Source organism: Amblyomma mixtum, chromosome 6 (assembly GCF_055824585.1).
Source record: "Amblyomma mixtum isolate Tamu chromosome 6, ASM5582458v1, whole genome shotgun sequence".
In the NCBI taxonomy this organism is placed as follows: domain Eukaryota; kingdom Metazoa; phylum Arthropoda; class Arachnida; order Ixodida; family Ixodidae; genus Amblyomma; species Amblyomma mixtum.
In genome coordinates this window covers 69,578,901-69,599,886 of record NC_143017.1, presented here as the reverse complement: position 1 = coordinate 69,599,886, position 20,986 = coordinate 69,578,901, and the positions used below count along the sequence as shown (strand labels likewise).

Sequence of the window (20,986 nt, the reverse complement as noted above, 5' to 3'; positions counted from 1 at the left end):
TGCATAATTTCTTCCCTTTACACAGCGTGCCAGCCCTGAAAAAATCTTCGACGCCCGATATTCGCTGTAGGCCATGGCACAGCACAAGCGAAAGTCGCGGGTCCATACTGCCAACGTGCTTTCCGAAGCAGACGCCAGAGACCGGTACTACCCAGCCGAGGGCAGAGGGCGCTCTTTAGCACCAACGCTCACCCCGCGCACTGCGCGCGATAGGCCGATGAGACGCGCGTGACCTTGAGGCGCACACAGCTTAAAACAATGGCGAAGCTCAAGCAGAGCTGGAACGTGGACTGAGGTAGAAAAAAAAAAAAAAAAGATGACAACACAGGAAATTAATCTTTGTCGACCCTATATATCAGACGTGCATCGAGCCGTGCCGTTGTGCGCGTTGCGTATGCTTTGCACGCCTTGTCGCTTTTACGCTCTCTCCCAGGCGTAGCGCGAAAGGCTGCGATGTTCGCGAAGACCGACCGACGGTGCTATCGGACGCGGTCCATCAAAACAGGGTCGGTTTTGACGAGAACGGGAAGGAGAGGGGTGGCGCTGATGGCAGTGCAAATAAGCGCAGGGGGGGGGGGGGGGGGGGGGGCTCACCCGCAGGGAACAAGACAAACAGTATGAACGAAAACAAGGACGTCGTCAGGACACGTACTCCATCACGTCGTCCGCCGGGCGACGCTGCAGAGCTGGGTCAATAAACCTGGCGACAGCGACGAACAAGGCGCTCTGAATCCATAAAACCTGCTCGTTCTCCTCCCCTAGAACCAAAACCGGGTTCGTCGATACGTCCCGAACGACGATGTCAATTTCGTTCGTTAATTTACAACAAAAAAAGAGTGAGGCGACCCCTGACGGCAAAGCGATAAATTGAAGTTAGCGCTCGTCCGGAGCGGGCCCGCACAAAAAGGCCGAACAAAAAAAAAAAAGGAACATTAATACTCTGTCCGTACTCGTACTGCTCGATAGCCGAAGGAAAACGCCCCGTAGCCGCCCATAAGACCAGAACATTAGTCGGGCCGACGCCACTGCCGTGTTCGCCGAATGATATGCATGCCGCCGGCACCGACACAATATTGGTAGAATGGACTTCTCTCGTACATATATACTTCTACGAGAAGCACCAGACAGGCAGGCGGCAGATCGGACAGCACAAGAGCGAAGATAAGGGTCCCAGGACAGGATTCGCCCCGGCACTTGGGTTCCGAAGGCCAGACCACTACAAAACGAGGGCGTTCGCCCTACCTGTTGCGCCTTTATCTCCCATCGCTGGGTGCATCGTGGTACTCGTGGAACTCTATAAGCTTCCGCTAACATGCTCGACAGCAGCAACTTGTACAGGAAAAAAATAAAGAGGAAGACACGTGGCTAACCACACCTATTCAAAAGAGACAAGTCAGCTACGTGATTCCGTTTCCTACCACAAGGATCAAAGCACTACCTTCGCGGTTAGCTGCCATGCAAACACGAATGAGCCAAATGAGGTTATTGCGAAAGCAATACTACGCCAGGTCTAACCGCTCGTCGCGTGGTCCGTGGACCCCCTGCTCCTCGAGGAGCCGCCGACGCGCCCAACAGATGATGTGACGTCAGCCTCTCAGTTGCTATGGCGACGCGTGACGTCACCGCAGCCAGGAGGAGCCGGTCGTGCCGCGCTCCTTGAGGAGTCTCGCCATGGAAGTCACCGACGAAGAGTCTATATCTGAATCCAGCTGCTCTACTGCTTCTCTTGCTTTCGCAATCAACCAGGTTTAACCAGAGCTAAACCACACCAATTTTTTGTCATAATTTTCTAAAGATCTTACATGCAATAAACATGTTGCAAATCCGCGGAAAAGGGCAACGGGATACTAGAGAGTTTTGGCACCGTTGTACGATAAATACGTCAACTGCGGCAACTACGACCGTACGACGAATGTGACTAGGCAAGCGCTGCCGTGGTATAGCAATGGCAATGCGTTACAGTATTGGCCGTACGACTGTCCGGCTGTGCTAAAACTGTTTATTAAACAGATACCAAATTTTCTCCTAACTGTAGTAAAACGCATAATTTAAGATTCAATTCTTTTAGCTACACTTTACTGCCATTTGGTCTGGTCGACTACATCAAAAGAAAACGTGCTCGAACCAAAGAGAAGAGTGCTTAGCTTTTTGTCTAACGAGTGCATAAAACTTCATCATTGAGAGGCGACAGCCGAGGACACTATGCCGTGACGACTACCGGTGGATGTGACGTCGCCCCGTTCCCGTGGCTCGGGGATCTTAAGTGTTAATTACGCTTAATTATATATTTTTCCATCTAAATTGACACAAATGCGAGGCTTTTCCGACCATTCTGTGGCAATTTTCGCTATGCCGTGACAACTTCCGTTGGATGTGGCGTCACACCGTTCCCGTGATTATATCGACGTCCGCGCTATTTCGACGCAATTTTGACATTTCTGACTAATTAATTAACTAATAATTCTAGTCATCAAACGTGGTTTCTAGGTTCATTTTTTCCTCCTCTATCTGAAGCAACTATTCGTTTTCTCTTTTTTAGTTTCCGAGTTAACACGAGTTAAACGCTGCCAAAGGTGTGACACCCTACCCTCTGCTAACGGACGACAGTATGAGCCATTAAAGGCTTTCGACTTAATACACCCCCCAATATACGCCAGGATGACGCATGTCCGTAGCCTTACTGTCGAACAGAGTGCACACGCAATCCATGTCCTACCACACTGCTGTTTTGATCAACGAGGTAACGCTTGCCGGTCCCAGCCCGGAATGTATGCCGAAACGGGCGATTCGTGCACATTTTCTAGACTCTGGCCGCTGGCGCACCATCATTCCTTAACTATCCTGCACGTGCTGTCACTGTCCCCGCTTGCACCTCTTACAATTATTGCTGCCGTTTATTTCTAAAACTGTGTGATCTCTTGCCCTGAAGAAAGGAGCGCTTTTCACTCGTTGCAGTGTGTTAAAATTAAAGTTTCTTCTCGCTTTTGTCTCTTTCACTCACCACCTTAACTTTCGTGGTGCACTTTTACTTTAAAGGTACTGCCCCCCCTCCCTCCCGCCCTCCGCCTCAACTTTCAATTCAATTCATTTATTTCACCACATATTTACATGGTTGGAGCTCAAGGGCAAAAAGCTGCTCGGGGCAGCTTGACGAGGCCCAAGAGACCGCAACAAAGCAGAGCAGTGCCGACATATGATTAAAATATAACAAAAAAAACAATATTATATTCAATATTATATACAAGGAAAAACACGGCTAGTGTTACAATATAAAAACTGACCGTGTACTGAAACATAATACATGTTCAAAAGACCGTCGTAAACGACATAATTACCCAAACTTGTCGAACAATACGTGAAGGAAGCCATGCCAAGCTGCCATTCACGGGGTTTTTTGCCGTCATCTCTTATCCTCTCCATAGACGAAACGGAAATTTGATTTGACGCCTCTCTGTATTAAACAGTTGCCTAATCCTCCCCATAAGCACAACGCAGACAACCACTGGTCAATTCTCACCGTTATTCGGATGCGCCTCCCGCCTCTCTAGAATTGGCCCGATATCCGCCTGCAAAATGGCTAAAACGACATCGTAACTATGGAGTAACGGCCGCTTAGAGATACGAAGGCGTCTGAAATTACCATGGGTGACCGCCTAAGGTAAAACAACGCACCTATCCACTCAGCCCTCTATACAACCCCGCGCACACAAGCATCTCAAAAAAAGCGCACGGGCCAATACACGCGTGACCGGAACCGATTCCCTATGGACAGCGCATTGGGACTCGCACATTACGTCCGTACAGCCGCGAAGCTTTGGAACACACGGATAAGTCAGCGATAACTCCGGCGCTCACCTTGCGTAATTAAGCGCGCTCCACCCCGACCCGGTAATGAGCGCTATACGCTATCGGGCGTCGGCCGACAGCCTCTGGCATCAAGGCCCGCCAAAGGAGACCCCGCGACCGGCTCGAGAACCCCAGTGACCTTGAGACAACAGCTGACCTCCCCCTCCCCCATTCTCAATACTGCAATCCCTTCCCCGATCGACACCCTTTCCCTTCCCAGACCCGACGCTCTTCACTCGTTCGCAGTGAAGCGGGCCTTAACCCTTCACGAAGCGCGCCCACAACGGGCGCCGACAGTCGTATGCCATACCAATAACGTCCGCCGCCGCTCTGTTTATCTCCGGAAGAGCGGCCGCACCCCGGCCTTTCACTGGCCGAAGAATAAATAAACCCGCGCCGGGCAGCGGCGAAGAAAGAATGACAAACTGCTCCGTGCGCTGGATACATCGACGAGGGAGAACAGAGGCGAGCAGTAATTGCCTCTGTCCGCCCTGGTCCCCGTCGTTTATTTGTGCCCCAATCGGCCGGGGCCGGACGACCTGCCTTCAAAGATCGCCGCCGCCGAGACGAGAGAGTTTTCTTGCGTCCCCGTATATATAGCTGGCCAAAATGTTTCCCCTGTTGCTCTCTCTGCTGTTTCCTCCGTTGGACGGGCAATAACGGGGAACCGGGCTTAACAAAGCCGCTTACTTTTAACCGTCTCTGCGTCGGGGGCCGCGCCAAACAATAGCAATGCATGGGCGGCTCGGCGATCCAGACGGAGAAACAAAAGGTTGTTACCGAGAAAGGGTTCGACGGTTTTCGGTGTTCAGAAACAGGGGGAGCGGTGGTGTCTCGTTCAAACCCTTCTTTGCCTTTCCGAGCACAACCACTTGATGCCGAGAGGCGGCTGGAAGAGGCAGACTACCGCCCAGTAACATTACCCACACTCCTGAATTAGAATCATCCATCATCAAACCCTCAGCGTACTGATTACGTCCGCCCCTAGACAAAGACTTCTTTCCCACTGGTCTCCAATTAGCCCTGTTCAGTGCCAGACGCAGCCACCTGACACTAGAGGAGTTCCTAATCTCTTTACGTATACCCGATCCTCCGCCGTCCCATATGGGTTACGTTACCCTTTTCTTGGAATCGGCTCTCCTCTGCTGCTCTGGACTTCCTCCGTTACTTTATCTGTTCTCATAACATCGCCTTGCACAAGTCCCTTTTCTACTCTCGTTTTCAGATATGATATCGTTAACTAGAGTTTTGCGCTCTAACCCACACTGTTCTTTTTCTATCTCGAAAAAGTTATCTCCCGCTCTCCTTGTAGATGGCTGCGCTGTCCTTAAAGGGTCCCTGAAACGGTGTCCATGCAGGCAAGGAGAAGTCGAAGTATTGATAGACATTGAACGATCCATCATCCTAGCGCAAAAATTTTTGATCTACCTTGTGTGGAACCAGAGATAATGGCTATTAAAAATGACCACCAGCCTTTTCCCTCTCAACTCGTACACCGGAGCGGACCATAAAAAAATAAAGATTACAGGCCGGGACCATGCTCCGCCCACAAATACGTCATCGACGAGATCGGTTTGTTTACTTCCGGTTGACGCGCTCTTTCGCTCGCTCGCTCACTTTCCCGCTGTCTGCTGTGTTCACCTGTCTCGCAACCGTCGCTGCGGCTTCTCTCGTATTATGGACCCCGAGCTGAAGGAACGACTTTTGCGGATGAGTGCCGAAATGGGATTTCAGCCTTAAGGCGGGGACATATGTGCGAAAAGTGTGTGCGATTCGCTGCGGCGCGCCGTTGTGAACGACGTCGTAACGACCGATCGCAGCTCGTCTACTGCGTCCAACCTGCTGGATGTCAACGACGAGCCGCGCGCTGAAAACGCAACGACGGGAAGCGGGAGCCAATACGAGCGCGGAGAGCGGCAGCGTCATGATGCCGTACAGCGCGCTGCTCAGGGCGCTCGGGGCCGAGCCACGCCGGACCGGCCTGCCAGCCTTGATGCCGGCCGCCGGCGACTGAAAAACGCGCTAGTATTGTTTGTTCTCGTCCATAGCAAGCCCTTGGATAGATGCATGTCAAAAATGCATAATTTCTGACGATCGTTGGCCAATACCGAGTTGCTGGTAAAAGTGATGACTGCGATACAAGCAAATTTCATCCCACAGCCGCTTTGGTGCTGCTGCTACTTGGTGCGGTTCGCCTACCATCTGCTAGCTCCGTTGCTGAAGGCATTGTGGAAATCGAACATATCTTTTATTATGGGGCGAGTTCGCAGTAAAGCGATGTGAATAGTAGGCCTTTTATTATAGCGCAGGCGACTTCCGAAGCGCCGTCAGCTGCGGTTTCAATGCGAAACCAGATAGGCCTAGCGACGACTAGGGCAGCCTGGGACCAGCGCGCAGTTCGTCGCGCGGCGTTGCCGCAGGCGGTGTCGTTGCCGAAAGATCCACTTTTGCACAGACATATTTTCGTTGTTCGAATCTAGGAAGCATCCTCTCTGGTATCATGGCTGTTTTGCATTTTCTTGTGCGAACGTGATGTATGCCGAGCATGCCGGCCGGCCGGCCAGCCTGGATCCCGTCTGCCGGCGTCATAAAAACGAGCTAAAGTGTGTTTTTTGACGTAAATAACAAAGCCTGGGATAAGAAATGTGAAAAATGTGTCATTTTTGAGGATCGCTGACCAATACTGAGCTGCTGGTAAATGTAACGACTGTGATACGAGCAAATTTCTTGCCACAACCGTCTCGCAGCTGCCGCTGGCCCGACGTGGGATCCGGCTCGCCTGGCGCCCGCTCGCTTCGCTGCTGAAGGAGTCGCGGAAAGTGACCATACTATTTTACTGTGAGATGATGCTGTTGATTGCAAAGCGATGTGTAGAGTAAGCCTTTTATTATAGCTCGGGCGACTTCCGAAGCGCCGGCCGCTGCAGCTTCGATGCCAAAGAGGCAATAGGCCTAGCGACGACCACGGCAGCCAGGCAGCAGCAGAGCTCGTCGCCCGGAGCGCCCGCGAGCGGTGCCGTTGCCGAAAGCTCGCAACATAAGCAGACATGCTTTGTCGCTGCTCGAGAAGTATTTCTGATAACAAGGCGATCTTGCCTTGTGATATTTGTACACCATCCCAAGCAGCGCTCAGGCATTGCTGCACGGCGGCGAAGTGCGACTGCGACACCGGTTGTGAGCGAAGCTTGGGTAGAGTGGCGCAGCGATGCTCACCGCTCCGTGTGTCCCTGCTTGTAGTGGGGCGGCAGTTCGCAAGCGACGATCGGTGCGGCGCACGCCGTTCAGAAATCGGGCGCTGAATCCTGACGACGACGACAGCTCGCTCACTTCCATCTTTCGGCAGACAGTGCCGAAGGGCAATATCTTGCCGGTCCCTGGCTTTGCAATCAATGACGCAGCACGGCCGATTCATTTCGATTGAGCATGCGACGGAGGTCACGAAAGAAATCAGTAGCGCGGTGACTGAACCGCACCTCGATATTCGATTCGACGGCGACGCCGGCGGAGTGACACAAGCGGTACGAGCAGACGACAACAATGTAAACCGGAAGTGCAGTACTAATTTCTGACACCGAACACACAATAACTGCGTAAACATGCATATAAACGACAACTATGCTTGCTGAAATGCGAAATGTTTCCGAAAAGAGTAAGAGTGTGAAGTATCTAGAGCTTCTAGTTTGTTAAATGCGTGATTTCACGTTGGCACCGCGAACCAATCGTAGCCCAGCACTTGTGACGTAAAGAGTACAAACTGACGTAATGAGTACGGATTCGGGCGGAAGTTCACCGCCGCTGGTCGCCGCGAGACTCGGGAGAGGTAGTTTTTGAAAATGTATTATAAATTATCTACTCGCCTTTGATGTATTGTACGCGGCATGAACGTTCAGTGGCCTACGCTCTACATAATGCAAGTATTTGTTTGCCAACCTCAGACACCCCTTTCAGGGACCCTTTAATCTAATTTCCAGGCCTCTCCGCCAGCCTTCGAAAGCAATCCGGTTTGGTGCGAACAAGTAAACAGCTAGCGTCACCAGGTACGTTACGTTACTGCTTTCCCCTAACGCGAGACCTAAAGGTAAGCGCTGTTTCAGCTCCGGCCCTTTCACTGATGATGCTTGCGTGCGACACGCGGTGGACTCCGACCTCTGCGTACACGTGGTTCACGCATCGGAAAGTGCACACCGACACGTGTTTTGAAGCAAAACCCTCAGCACAGAACTGCGAGCGCCACGGGGCGAAAAGGACCGGTAAACACGAACCACCGAAACAAGAGAGCGAGCAGGAACGCGGGGAGGAAGGAAGGATGATGCCGCCTTCCAAATAAATGGTGCACGTTATTCCTCAACTGAATCCTAACCAATGAAGTCTCAAAGTATTCTACGCGTTCCGAAAACTCCCAGACTTCGACCACGATCGTGTCACCACTGATTGAGCAATATCACTGGATAGCAGGCAAGTGCGGTTACCGCTCCGTCCTCGTCGGTCGAAGAATGACCACACGAGTTACGTCATTTGAGTTTCCTGCAGCAACATACAACCACTACTGCTTCTACTACTGCTAGTTACCGCTTGTTAGATTAATTTAACGACACAAAGACGACAGCGGTGTACGGAACCGAGAGAGAGACGAAAATTATTTATATAGAGCCCAATGAGGGACACAGACGAAAAAAAGGGGGGGGGGGGGGGGGAATCGAGCGCCCCAGTGTCGCCGCTGAGCGCGCGACACCGAAGGAGCCCTCTCGCGCGGCCCCACTTGTCCGTATATCTGATCGGGTTAATAAGGCAGCAGCCCACACGGCGCCGATCGAAGCCACTCGGCCACACCGCCTTGCGCGGCCCTGCTGCCATTACGCAACGAGGGAGCGGAGCCGTTGCGCCACGCAGGTGAACCCGACACTCCACTCAGTACCGCCCAGCAGCAGCAGCACGGAGAAGAACGCCGCGCTGCGCACCTACACGGAGGAGTGTCTCGTTGCTGCTGTCATCCCCCCCCCCCCCCCTTTTCTTCTCCGTATCGGCTAAACAATGGGCCGCTTTCTCCCGCTCTCGCAGTGCCCGCGGGTAGAAAAGGGCAAGTCGAAATTGGGTGGCCAAGTATAGCCCGGGGGGAGGGGGGGGGGGGCGAGTGCGTAGAGGCAGCGCCGAAACCTGAACGGAACAGGGCCGGTTGCGCAACTACGTACGTAGGCACGCCACTGGCGCGAAACTGAGTCTGGTAATTAGGAGGCTCGCTGGTAAGCCGCTCACGCCGCAGACCGCGCACGCGTATCCCAGACACCGGACAGCTATTTTCGGTTAGAAATTCGCGAAAAGGAACACCGTGAAGGGGACACCATGGCAAACCGGGCTGCTGATCACGGACACACGCAAATCCTGGGGCGTGCAGCTACGCGCCGAAGCACAGGATCAGGCCTCCAGTCGTGGGGTGACCCCTGACGTGTCTAGTTGATTTTTATGGCGTATTCCAATACGCTCCGTATTCTAATCAACGCTACGGAGCAAATTTTCTTGCTACGCGAAACCGAAGAGCGCATTTCGACTGGCGATTTCGATTCAGATCCAGGGTTCCGGAACGATTAGGCCACGACAGTACGGTCATATCTCGCTCGCGCGGATCGCTCGGGATCGCCACTTGCAATACGCTATCAGTGAAGTTCGTGAACGACACACACATCGGCGTCTCACGCCTCAAGGTGGCCCCGTGTCGACCCCGTCACAGCTCAATATATCGACCCTTTTCGCCCTGAACACTACAAAAATCGAACCACACATACATCTAGTCCCCGACATATTGCGTAAGTAGCAGCAAGCAGCGATGGGCACCGCAGCGTCGGAACATCCACCGCTGTCCGCTCAAGCAGCCATGCATCTCGGGCAGTTACAGTTGACGGAAATCCACTCACTAAGCCGACCAACGTCCAGGCGTGACGGTATGGGTGCAAACGCAAAAGTGCCTTGCCGGCTAGCCCGACACGCACGAGTGAGTCTATAGTTAGCAAGAGAGGGTGTAAGCGAAAAAAAAAAAGCTATTGCGCTAACAGCTAGCTCAGTGTTTTCGGGATGGTCGCACTCGCCTAACGATGCCGGAACTGTCTACATAGGTATACGGAAGAACAAAGGAATGGTTCTGTCTCGCCCAAGCTGCTTTCTGAGGAAAGGCAGCTGCGTAAATACCCCCCCCCCCCCCCCCCCCGTTCCCTCGTAGCAATTGAGAGGGTCCTACCGTCGAACAGCGAGCAATGTAGCGAGGCGAGGACATCAATTAGTACCGTCCCACTTTAGGACCATAGCACGCCTCTTTGCTTCCACGAAGGCTTCCGCACCGGCAATAATAGGCGTGAGGAGGCAGCAAGGTGGGTGGGAATAAAAAGAAACGAAGATTTAAACTGAGCCTCCTTTCACTTTCTCGGCTAGCTTGCAGCGGAAGTTGGAGGAGGTTAAGAGCGCAGTGTACCGCGCATACACGCGAAGAACGTTGTAACACAATGAACTGTTGCTCGTCCTCGACGAGCTCCCCGAATTTTCATCACAGCGTGAACCGAAGTGGTCTAATTGAACCGAACAATGAAAAACTTTCGCTTTTTTTTTTTTTGCTTTTTACGGCCGCCGACAACGCAACGAGATCTAAGCCACACCAAGTTATCACAAAGTGATAACAAGAGTTATTACAGCGAAGCGGGAGGACGCAGCAGACAGAAGGTTTTAGCATATCGCTACACGCTTGAGTGGGGATACAACCGCGCTACCGCAGGAGTCTACACACGCCGCTGTTTCGCAGAGACAGGGTTTCGAGAGTTTAGCAATCGAGACACATTGTCCAATCGAGAGTTTTAGCATACCGCTATCTTACACGGCTGTCGTTATCGCTGCGGTCTGTAGCAAGCGAGACGCATTGTCCTGCCACATCGCATACACACGAGCCGGCTGAGGTGAAAGTACCCGGGGGATGTTTATGTCGCGGTATACCGTGTGATGGACATAACAATGATAAAAATACTGGACATATATACGGCGCGACGAAGATAGATAAAGAGGGACGCATCTACTATCCCTCACCGGTCATGGACTCCCTCTTGGCCTTGGCCTTGGCCGATCCGGCGGGCTCCCCGGCCACCACGTGCGTGTCGACGGCGGCGGACAGCTCGTGGGCACCGCTGGCCGGCAGCAGGGAGCAGGCGCCCAGCTGCTCGCTCAGCGTCTCCACCTTCTCCTTCACTGCGCGGACATGTGGGGAGAGAACTACAATGCTACACTTCATCATCACAACAAGATGGGCAAAGAGAGGGCAGTGCGACGTGAACGCAGCAAAGGCGGTGAATCAACACGAAAAAAAAAAATGGCACGGCACGGAACAGTCCAGCACAACACGGTATGGTACGGTGCAGTACGGTAAGGTATGGCACGGCATGGCACGGTCTGGTATGGCATAGCATGGTATGATACAGCGCAGCACATTATGGTATGTATGACATAGTATAGTGCACTATGACGTACCATGATATGGTACAGCATGGTATAGTACAGTACAATATGGCTTAGTGTTCCCACGCCTCCGTCCACAATGGGACACGTTTTACCAGCCGGCCAAGGTTTCTGACTGAGACCCGGCAGCGAGATCGACGAAGCCGGCGAAGAACGTGTGAAGCACGCACGACACGCGCAGACAGTTGACGTTGTTGGGGTGAGCAATAAAAGAGAAAAATAGTGCGCTGCCCGCACTGTCTAATCTAACAGTCAAAATATAAGGCCCTTGTCGGAACCGCTGGAAGTTGATATCCCCCTGCGCTGCTCCCAGCAATGGACAGGGGGCGCGCGTGCGAACGGACGCTTCCGCGCACAAGGACACATACGCGCAATACAAAACACAAACGCTTAGCTCAAATCGACTTGTTGAATGTGAGCAGGTAAGTCGGTAAAAAAAAAAAAAAAAATGGAGGTTAGAAACCTGCACTTATTATTTTCGCGCACTGACACGTGTCGTTGCTTCCGTAGTCATTTACATTTTCGACGCAAAGAATGACAAACAACCAATCAAGCCAACCTTCCCCAGACTGCGTCAAATCACTAAAACAAAATCATCCCAGATGCATATCGCGCCGCCGCTTCGATGTTGAAAAAAAAAAAATCCATTTATACACGTCTACGGCAAACAATGTAGGCAGCAGTATCTAAAGCCCGAACGATCCATCACACGCCGACAACAGTGGAAAATAACCGTAAGTTAATTTTTTTTTTCTTATTCCTACTAAGTCAACCGGGCCTTCGGTCGGCGGTAAATTGCTCATTCACGAAGACACTGAAGGACGACGGCACTTCATGACACACTGCGGGGCACTTACACAATCACCGGCGAAAACAAAACAAAAAAGGAAGTAAAGAAAGGCGCAATATAAATGATTCCGCACCCGATCTATAGATACCCCATTTGTCACGACAGCTGCAAGGCTAACACCGCAGCCAATGCCTGCATCGCCAGTGCGTCGCAGTCTCTTCATTATACATAATATGCACGCACACGCACGCACATTTTTACCCGACAAGTAGAAATAATTAAGTAGGCCATTCGAACAAGGAGAAAACGGGGAACACTATATCGATTACGGCCGCAGTCCCGAGGAAAAACGCGCCGCCTGAATAATGCACCCTTCTCCTCCCTTTCTTTTTGGTCGGCACAAACTCGCGGCCCAAGCGTTTCTTTTTTTTTTTTAGGAGACTCGGGTTCGTCTATAATGACGCCTTTAATAAAAGAAAACGTCGTTGCCGCCGCTTTCCGCAAACAGGAGAACCAAGTCAAAAGGGGTTGCCCGCCCTCGAGGGACGCGCAAAAACAAACGGGCGTGGCTGTGGCTTACGTGTGCACCTCTCCCTCTATGCCCACCATGAATATTTAATCGAATCACAAAGCCAGGGCAATAATATCGCGCTATTTGAATATAAAGCTTTTCTTTTTGTTTTTACCTTGAGCGCTCGAGCGTCGTCGAAACACTACAAAAGGCGCACTTTTCTAAAAGTAACACCAACGCGACCCCCGGATGATGCCCGGGGCAATAAATTTGCAATGCGGCATGCACCTGTTCGGGCGGGACAAGGAGACGATGCGAAACTGACCCAAATTCAGTAGAGCGCAAGGACGGGGAGGGAGAGGCCGTATGAGAGAGAGAGAGAAAGTGAGAGAGGGAAGAAGGGGGCTCTCGTTAGAAGCGTGCAGCGAGGGAGGGGGTTTAGAAGTACACATGCCGTCAAAATTTTACAGAAAGCAACTCTTTAGAATAAATTTAATTCATTTATCATCAGGGGTTCTGTTTTCCTGAGATTTAATGGTGCAGTCTGTCATCCGCAGGCTCAGAACTTGGCTGCGTATATCTGCCTCAAGCCACGAGCGTAAACACTGAAATGAAATGTGAGCTTGCGCATATCACAATTTTGCGCTTCACAAAGTTCTGACTGCGAGCGAACTGAAACGCTTACAAACCCGCACACGGGCTCTATACCTTCTCGGGCATACGCACGCAGCGTCGGCAACGTTTCGCCAACAAAACACATCGCTTTGCGGAAAACATTCCACATCGCCAGAGAGAGGCATGCACGCAATCAACGGCGGCGGCAGCAGCAGTGGGATGAGGGAGTCCAACGGCGAGCGATTTATAACAGAAAATATCGCCCGAGCAAACAACCACTGTGGCCGACGGAAAAGCGGCTAAAGGAAAAAAAAAAACACAAGCGGTGGAGTGCGTATCTATGGGGGAGCGAAATTATTGTGGGACGTTTGTAACTTAGCCCAGTTTCTCGTCTACCGATTTAGACTTTCACCGCGGCTGCTTTTTCCCGTACACACACCGCGCAATCTGATGGCAGGTCATGCCAGAGAGCAGGCAACGCGGCGAGACGGGTATAAAAGGTATAGATTCTGGGTGCGGTTTACGCCAACCCTGCAGCTCCGCAGTTGCACCGCGCCTGTACGCGGCTTTCGGAGAACGGGCGTTACTGTCGAACTTGTTCAGCCGCTTTCGTTGGAGTCGGCCAGACAGTGAGCTTGTGAGAAACTTTGAAAAACGAAATAAAGCTTAATGAATTACGTATGTTTCGTCGACCTCGTTGCAACGAAATAAAGGAAGCAGCTTCGCGACACAATTCCACGAACGGGAGCTCCCAATTTCGTTTCGCGTAATCGAAGATCCTAACCAAACACAGTTTGCTCAGCGATGTGAAGCGGCGTTTGATTAAAGATCGATGGAGTAACGAGCGGCCGGTTTCTTCGTTTGTGCACACATGGTGCACGACTTCGAACAATGGGGCCGAAATATTTAAGCAGAAAAGCTACGGTCGGCATTAAGGTACTACACTTAAGATTCTTACGTGCCGTGAAAACATCCTGTGAACCAAGGCATTTACCCTAAAGGCATCTAAGTCAAATTCCTTTAACGTAAAGGCCTTCACCCTAAAAGCCTTTATCACTGCCACTGTCGTTAACGACCCTTATTTAGTAACGTCCTTTATCACTGCAAGATTACCACTATCGCTTAGCTATCATTAGCTATCCCTAAACTAACTACAACTGTCTATTCTATGTTTTTGGTTGGTTGGTTGGTTGGTTTATGGGGTTTAACGTCCCAAAGCGACTAAGGCTATGAGAGACGCCGTAGTGAGGGGCTCCGGAAATTTCGACCACCTGGGGTTCTTTAACGTGCACTGACATCGCACAGTACACGGGCCTCTAGAATTTCTCCCCCAAAGAAATTCAACCGCCGCGGCCGGGATCGAACCCGCGTCTTTCGGGTCAGCAGCCGAGCACCATAACCACTGAGCCACCGCGGCGGGTTGATTCATCGCTTACGATCATCCATTGCTCTCATAGTGTCTACTGCTGACATCATGCGAGACCATGCTGACGTCATTGCGGTTTCTGGACCACTACTGCTGTGCAACAACGCCGTGTTTCGTTGCAGATGAGCCACACAATGCTTCCGCATTGAAATGACCGACTGACTCACGCTTCCAGCAAGCCCAGCGCGCGTTAGCTTAAAATACGCGAAAGGACGCAATCCAGGTGTCTGCACGCGCACTGTAGTATCGCTCGCGGTTTTTGTTTCCATCGAAACTGAAGCTTTAAAACCTTTCCGCGCACAATAAACCGGTGACTTCCTTGCCCCTCCTCTCTCCGTTTCTCCTTTCCACATTGCACTCGTTGTTCCGCAACAAACAGCCATCGCCCCAGCTCGGAGCAGGCAGCGCACGCAGTCAGCTCCCGGGCGCAATTGGGAAAAACCGGAGCCGAGTTAGCAAGAGGCGAAGCGAGACCTCGCCTCGGTTACCGCGACGGGCGCTCCGCCGCCGAGAGCGGCTGAACTGATAAGCCGCGTTAAGGGCGTATATACGTGGTTAGTCCTGACAGCCCGGACACTGTAATTGGGTGCCAGAGGCCCCAGGAAACGAACGACGGAGAAAAAAGAAAGAGAGAAAGAAAGAAGCTCAGCATCGCGAGAGTTATCGCGGACGCCCCTATAGTTTCCAGATCGACTGTTTCTTTTTTTTTTCTTCTACTTCCTTCTATTTTTTGCTCCTATTTATCCCCGCATGGGCGCCGACTTTCCTCTCGGCACGAAGAGGGAAAGGGGGAGATCCCGGCGCGAGCGAGTTTCCTTTCCTGATCAGGAATTGACGAGGCAGCCGCGACGAGATCGGGGCCTTGAGGAATGGCTAATCACGCGCATCGACACACGAAGCAGGAAGAGCGCGGCGCAGGGGAAAAAAATACATAAAAAAGTTAAGGAGCATAAAAGAGAAACGGGGGGGGGGGGGGGGGGGGGGAGGCCCCAGCGCGGCCGCGCGGTCGTTGCGAGCACGAAAAGAAAGCGGCCGAAAATAAAACGTCCCGCCGTTGCCACGCGCATGCACTCGCGCTCGAAGGCCGAAAGAGCGCCGTCGAGGAGACAGAGAAGAGGAAGCATAAACGAATCGGACTCGGTCGGGTCAGTCGAGGGGGGGAAAGCTCATCTACGCGCCACCGCACCAAGTTGCGTACAGTGCAGGGGACGTGCGGGAGAGTACGCGGCGCACCTGGTGCAATGAGATTAACGCTGGCTGCTTAACAGCCGTAACCAATAATCAATCGATCAATCAATCAATCATTTAGTTAAAAAATGGCCTGGCTTAGCTTATGGTTAAGCCTAGGATGCGAAGCATACCGCCGGCGGAGGCTGCGCGTCCGCAAGCGAGCGCACGAGTTGAGCCCCAGCTTTCACAGCTGCTGTGACGTCATATCGCGTGGTGCGCCGATGTAGGTCAAGTGGTAGCTACGCGGCCGCGCGCGGCGCAGCAAGGAAGAGCTCGGTTGTGCGGCTAGTATGCTTCGCATAATAATATCAATAGTAATAATTAGTTATCGGGAAAGGAAAGGCGCAGGAACCGTCGTCTCACGGTGGACATCCGAACCGCTCGCCGCGAGGGAAGCGACCAAAGGAGGGAGCTGAGGAGAGGCAGAGCGAAAGAGTCGTCGCAACAGAGGGTTCCTGATTAACTCCAATCACATTGGGTTCTTTTAACGTGCGCTGACACTGAGAAGCACGCTAGTCTTTAAACCTCTTTTTTTTTTTTTGTCTTCCTATTCTTACTCCCCACCTAATCTCCCACTGCCACACTGCGAAACTGCGCGCAGATCAAACAAATCCGCCAATTCTACTTCCCCTGTTTGAGCAGGACCCGTTGTTACGCCGCACGGGCGCAGTACAGGGGCGAAAACTTCCACTCTAACCAGGATGGCGTGCCTTTAAAAAAAAAATAGAAGAAAAAATCCGTAGCAGCAAACGCGCGATCTCCGGGGGCGCCTCACGAGCTGCCGCTGCGCTGCAGTGAATTAACACGAGCGACGCAGTCGATGCCCCCCCCCCCCCCCCCCCCTCTCCTTCTACACAGTAAGGAAGTGCGCGCCGGCCGACGCCTAATCACGCAATGACCAACTCTCGTCGGCCGGAAGCCGGGGGCCACGGAAGAGAACAGGAACAGTGAAGGCCGCCGCCGCGCAGACAATCGGGTCTTCGCCGGCGCGCAAACGCCGGCCCAGATCTCAAGAATACATAAGGCGTGTGTTGTTTGGGCGGGCGGCGAGCGGCCTATCCTTTTTCGTCGCTTGGAAAGCGTGCACCGGGCACTGTATACTACGCATGCACGCGGGACTCGGTCTGCATATATGTCTGCAAAACAACATGCAAACGTAAACACCGACGCTGTGGAAAAAGCTTTCTACAGCTGGTCCAATAAGCAGCCGCACTCAACTCGACCGGGCAAACTTGCCTCGAAGAAAGAAAGCTTCGTTGTTTTTGGTAAATTCAGCGGGATTCCAACAGGACTCTTTTTTTCGCTGATTCGTTAAGCTGGACAGTCCACATTGCCCTAATCATGACGTCAGTAGCTATCACTAAAACGAGGATAAACTATCGAGGGATCATGTTGGCACGTTCCGCTTTGCGGAATATTAGTAGTTCGTCTGTTTTTACACTGCGCTTTAAAATTTGCTGTTCCGCCACGAGTATACAGGCCATGCAGCATTGAGGTGAAGCCCGCTTAACATCTATGAAATGGGTCCGGCGGAACCCACGGTTTCTCGTATCCTCGGCGGCAGGTGTAACATTTTCGAGCAGCCCACCCAACCTTTCCCCCGCGAAATTTGAAGAATAAATCAAGCGGCACCCGCGAGAGGGGAGGAGGGGGGGGGTCTGAACGCCGCGACCCAGCAACGAAATATATATAAGTACGCGGAGGCGCGCGCGGTCGCTGACTGGGCGGCGAAGACCGCGTCAATACGCGTACATTGAGTCACGCGCCTTCGAGACGCATCCTGCTTGTCCGGGACGGCGCAGCGAAATCCGGGCGGCAGTTGTCAGCGGAAGGGACAATGATCACTCTCCGGGCAGATCTTTCCGGCAATGCGTCCCTCTCGAGTGTCCGCCGCCGCCAAAGGGACGCGAGTCTGCTCTGCGACACTACGCCTCAACTCGGATGTTCAGCCACGGCGTGAAATGCCCCATTCGTGCAACTGTAGCGAAAGCTACATTGGCCACGAACTCCGATTGCCTAGCAACCGCCGCAGCTGGCGGCCCGCCGCGCGCTCGCCGGGCCATCTGGAATGACGTCAAACGCGCGCGTCGCCACGTATCCGCCGTTTGGTATGACGTCACACCGCTTGCCTCGTCGTTGCGCTCGCCTCCGATCGCTTCGCCAGCCGAAATGCGACGTCGCTAAAATGTCATTAGAAGGAACAGCTTTCGCTAAGTACAACCTGGCCTAGCTGACCTAAGCCACTGCCATTTTATTAAAGGGGCTGCGAAACACTGCTTGGGGGGATACCGGCTATACTTCAGGTGGATTCTTTATGTCACACAGATGCTGACTTAAAAAGAATTACAGGAATCGATGCACAGGAATGAACGGGAGTTATTCAATGAAGAAATTTCAAAATACAAGCAAACAAAACGCTGCCCTCAACTCGATTTTGGCGGGGCTTCCCACTCCTATTTCACTCTCCCAATGACGGCACCTGGCGCAACCAATCAAAACAGCCAGCCAGAGCACGTCGCGGAAGTTTGCACTCCATGGTTGCCTGCTCTCTGTAACTCGTTCTTGCTGAGACTGGCAGCGTCGTTTCCATGCCAGAGCCCCTTGGTGGTGTATTTTTATTTTACTTGCTTTGCAGGGCTTTTATCCAAGACGAACAAGTTGTTTTTGTTGATCTAATATAAAGCACCGACAGGTGACAAAATGGGTCTATATTTACTCACACAATTTGTAGTATATTTACTGTTTGTCCGATCATCAAGCTCGCGCCAGGTGATGTCATATCCGCTGCTAAAACCCGCCACTGTGTGGGGACACCATCAGAGCCATGAAGTTGCTTTTGGGAGGACATTAAAATATTAAAAAACGGAATGTACGCGGTGTTACCGACGCTAATAGCACCATTGTAACTCACTGTATGCGATCAAGAGGCAAAACAGTCAACTAAGACTGTGTTTTGGGGCCCCTTCAACACCGCTTGCACCTTCGAAAATATACGGAGGACGCAGCACACAGCTTCGACCGACCTGATGATTTTACGGTGTTTTATGGAACATCGGCTCCATAGGACACCTCGTGCCAAGTCAGTCAGTGGATTTAAAATCCGTATCTCCACTTTATTAAAACGCGTTATTTCTGGCTCTAAAATTAGAGAACAATGCGGAAAACGGAGGGAACGGAGCAAAACTTAAACCGAGCAGTGAACGAAAAGAAGCAGAACGCGCCGCGCGGATTGACGTCAGCCGATTCGCTCACAAATGCCGATGAAGCCGTCCTCGCTGCATTTGCCGCGCCTCCACACACACCTCGACAAGAGATTTTTTTAAAAATAATATAATAAAGCCAAGCAGGCAGGAACGCCGCCCGCTCGTACGACCGCAAAAAAAAAAAAAAAAGAAACAAACCTCGCGCCACAAAGACGAACCGGTATATACGGGGCAGAAAACGCGGTTACTGGGGTGCCGAACATTGCCATCAAAAGAGCGCGTTTTCGCCGAGATGAAAGCGAGGAGGGGAGGAAATAATGAAATCCCCCCCTCGAGCACAGAAAGCTCCGATTCTATTTCAGACACGCGTCATTTTTGAACGCCGCTTTTTCTTTCTTCCGCGTATATTTTTTTCCTTTCTCCCTCGAGTGGCGGCGACTGAAGCACAACTGCAAAGTGTTGTTTAACAAGAGAAAGACGGAACAGCCATAATTTACAAAAATAAAAAAAGAAATGGCAGTATGCTTCGCGCATTCCGCCCGCCGCGATAGAGAGCTCTGTCGCCGCGCTGCTCATTCGTGCTAGCGAGCAAGCGCGTCCGCCGGCGAGCGAGATTCGACACAAGCGACTTCAGGAATCGATAAACCGCGGCGATGCGACAAATTCACAAAACCCACGGGCGCGCGGCCGGTTCGCGAGAGCACAGGAAAAGCGGCAAACTAAAGGTGTCGCACTAATATATATATATATATATATATATATATATATATATATATATATATATATATATATATATATATATCTGCTGCGAATCAAAAGTTATATACTTACATACTTACAGACTGACACATGCTTAAAAACATGGGATTACTGATGTTTCAACTGGGGACCAGTTTTCAGAGTGCTACATGCGTGATTATTCCATAAGAGTATTTATAGTGATTGGAAAAGGCTGCAACAATTTCATCTCCATAGAAATTCGGCCGCCGCGACCGGGATCGAACCCGCGTCTTTCGGGCCAGCAGCCGAGCGCCACAACCACTGAGCCACCGCGGCGGCCGCGGAAACGAGCCGCTCAAACCGAGGAGCAACGAGAATCTAGACTTGCGAATCAACGGAACAGGGTTTTCGCTCTGTTTAACTATGCTTAGAAGAGTTAAACCTTACCATTTTTTTTTCTCCTTAGACAAGGTGGGCGCCAAACATTTCGCAAGCATTTCACCCGACAGAAGCCGAGCACCTGGCTAGGGAAAAGCTTGTACCTACTGTACCACGTGTGCGCACCCGGCGGCCCTGGGGATCGAACCCCGCGACCCCCGTATACGATGCGAATGCTCGAATCACTAGGCCAGTGCTGCGGTCGCGAACAAGTAATGAGATCGAATGCTGCCTCAACGAGCAAAAACCCTGCAACCTAACTTTAAAGTAACCATCAAAGGCGGTATCTCGCCACAATTTGCAGCGTGCTACACGGTACCCTAGCTCACTTAGCCCGCATCATATTTCTATCGAGAACCTGCTGACCATCAGTGGAGCTATACTGAGACTCTGCTGGCTATCAACGCGGGCTTTACACGAGCAAAGCGAGCGGCATTTATAGCGTCTCTCACGCACAGCACATCGCCAAACCGCAAACATCATCATTTATTATCGTTTAAGGGCCCCTGTCGGGGTATTACATAAGGGGGGAGCGAATAGAGAAAAGATACTGAACAGAAGGTCAATCTAAAAACAGCAAGGTAACAAAGAAGCACTTCCATAAAGCTCCATTAAAAAGGAAGAAAATACGGTCGAGCCTGCTTATAACGGCCAGTTATAACGAACGCTCGCTTATAACGAACAAGGGCGGTGTTGGACAGCCATGGACAGAACTTCGCG

At 51.8% G+C, this 20,986-nt stretch overlaps 1 protein-coding gene across 2 annotated transcripts in view; it reads right to left on the bottom strand.

The window, feature by feature from the left end:
* Positions 1-20,986, bottom strand: part of Wdr37 (WD repeat domain 37) — a 124,044-nt gene that overhangs the window by 19,769 nt on the left and 83,289 nt on the right. For both annotated transcript variants that reach the window (XM_089548070.1, XM_089548071.1), the window contains one exon: positions 10,908-11,066. In XM_089548070.1, coding sequence (XP_089404196.1) covers positions 10,908-11,066 — 159 coding nt within the window. The remainder of the gene's footprint in view (positions 1-10,907; positions 11,067-20,986) is intronic.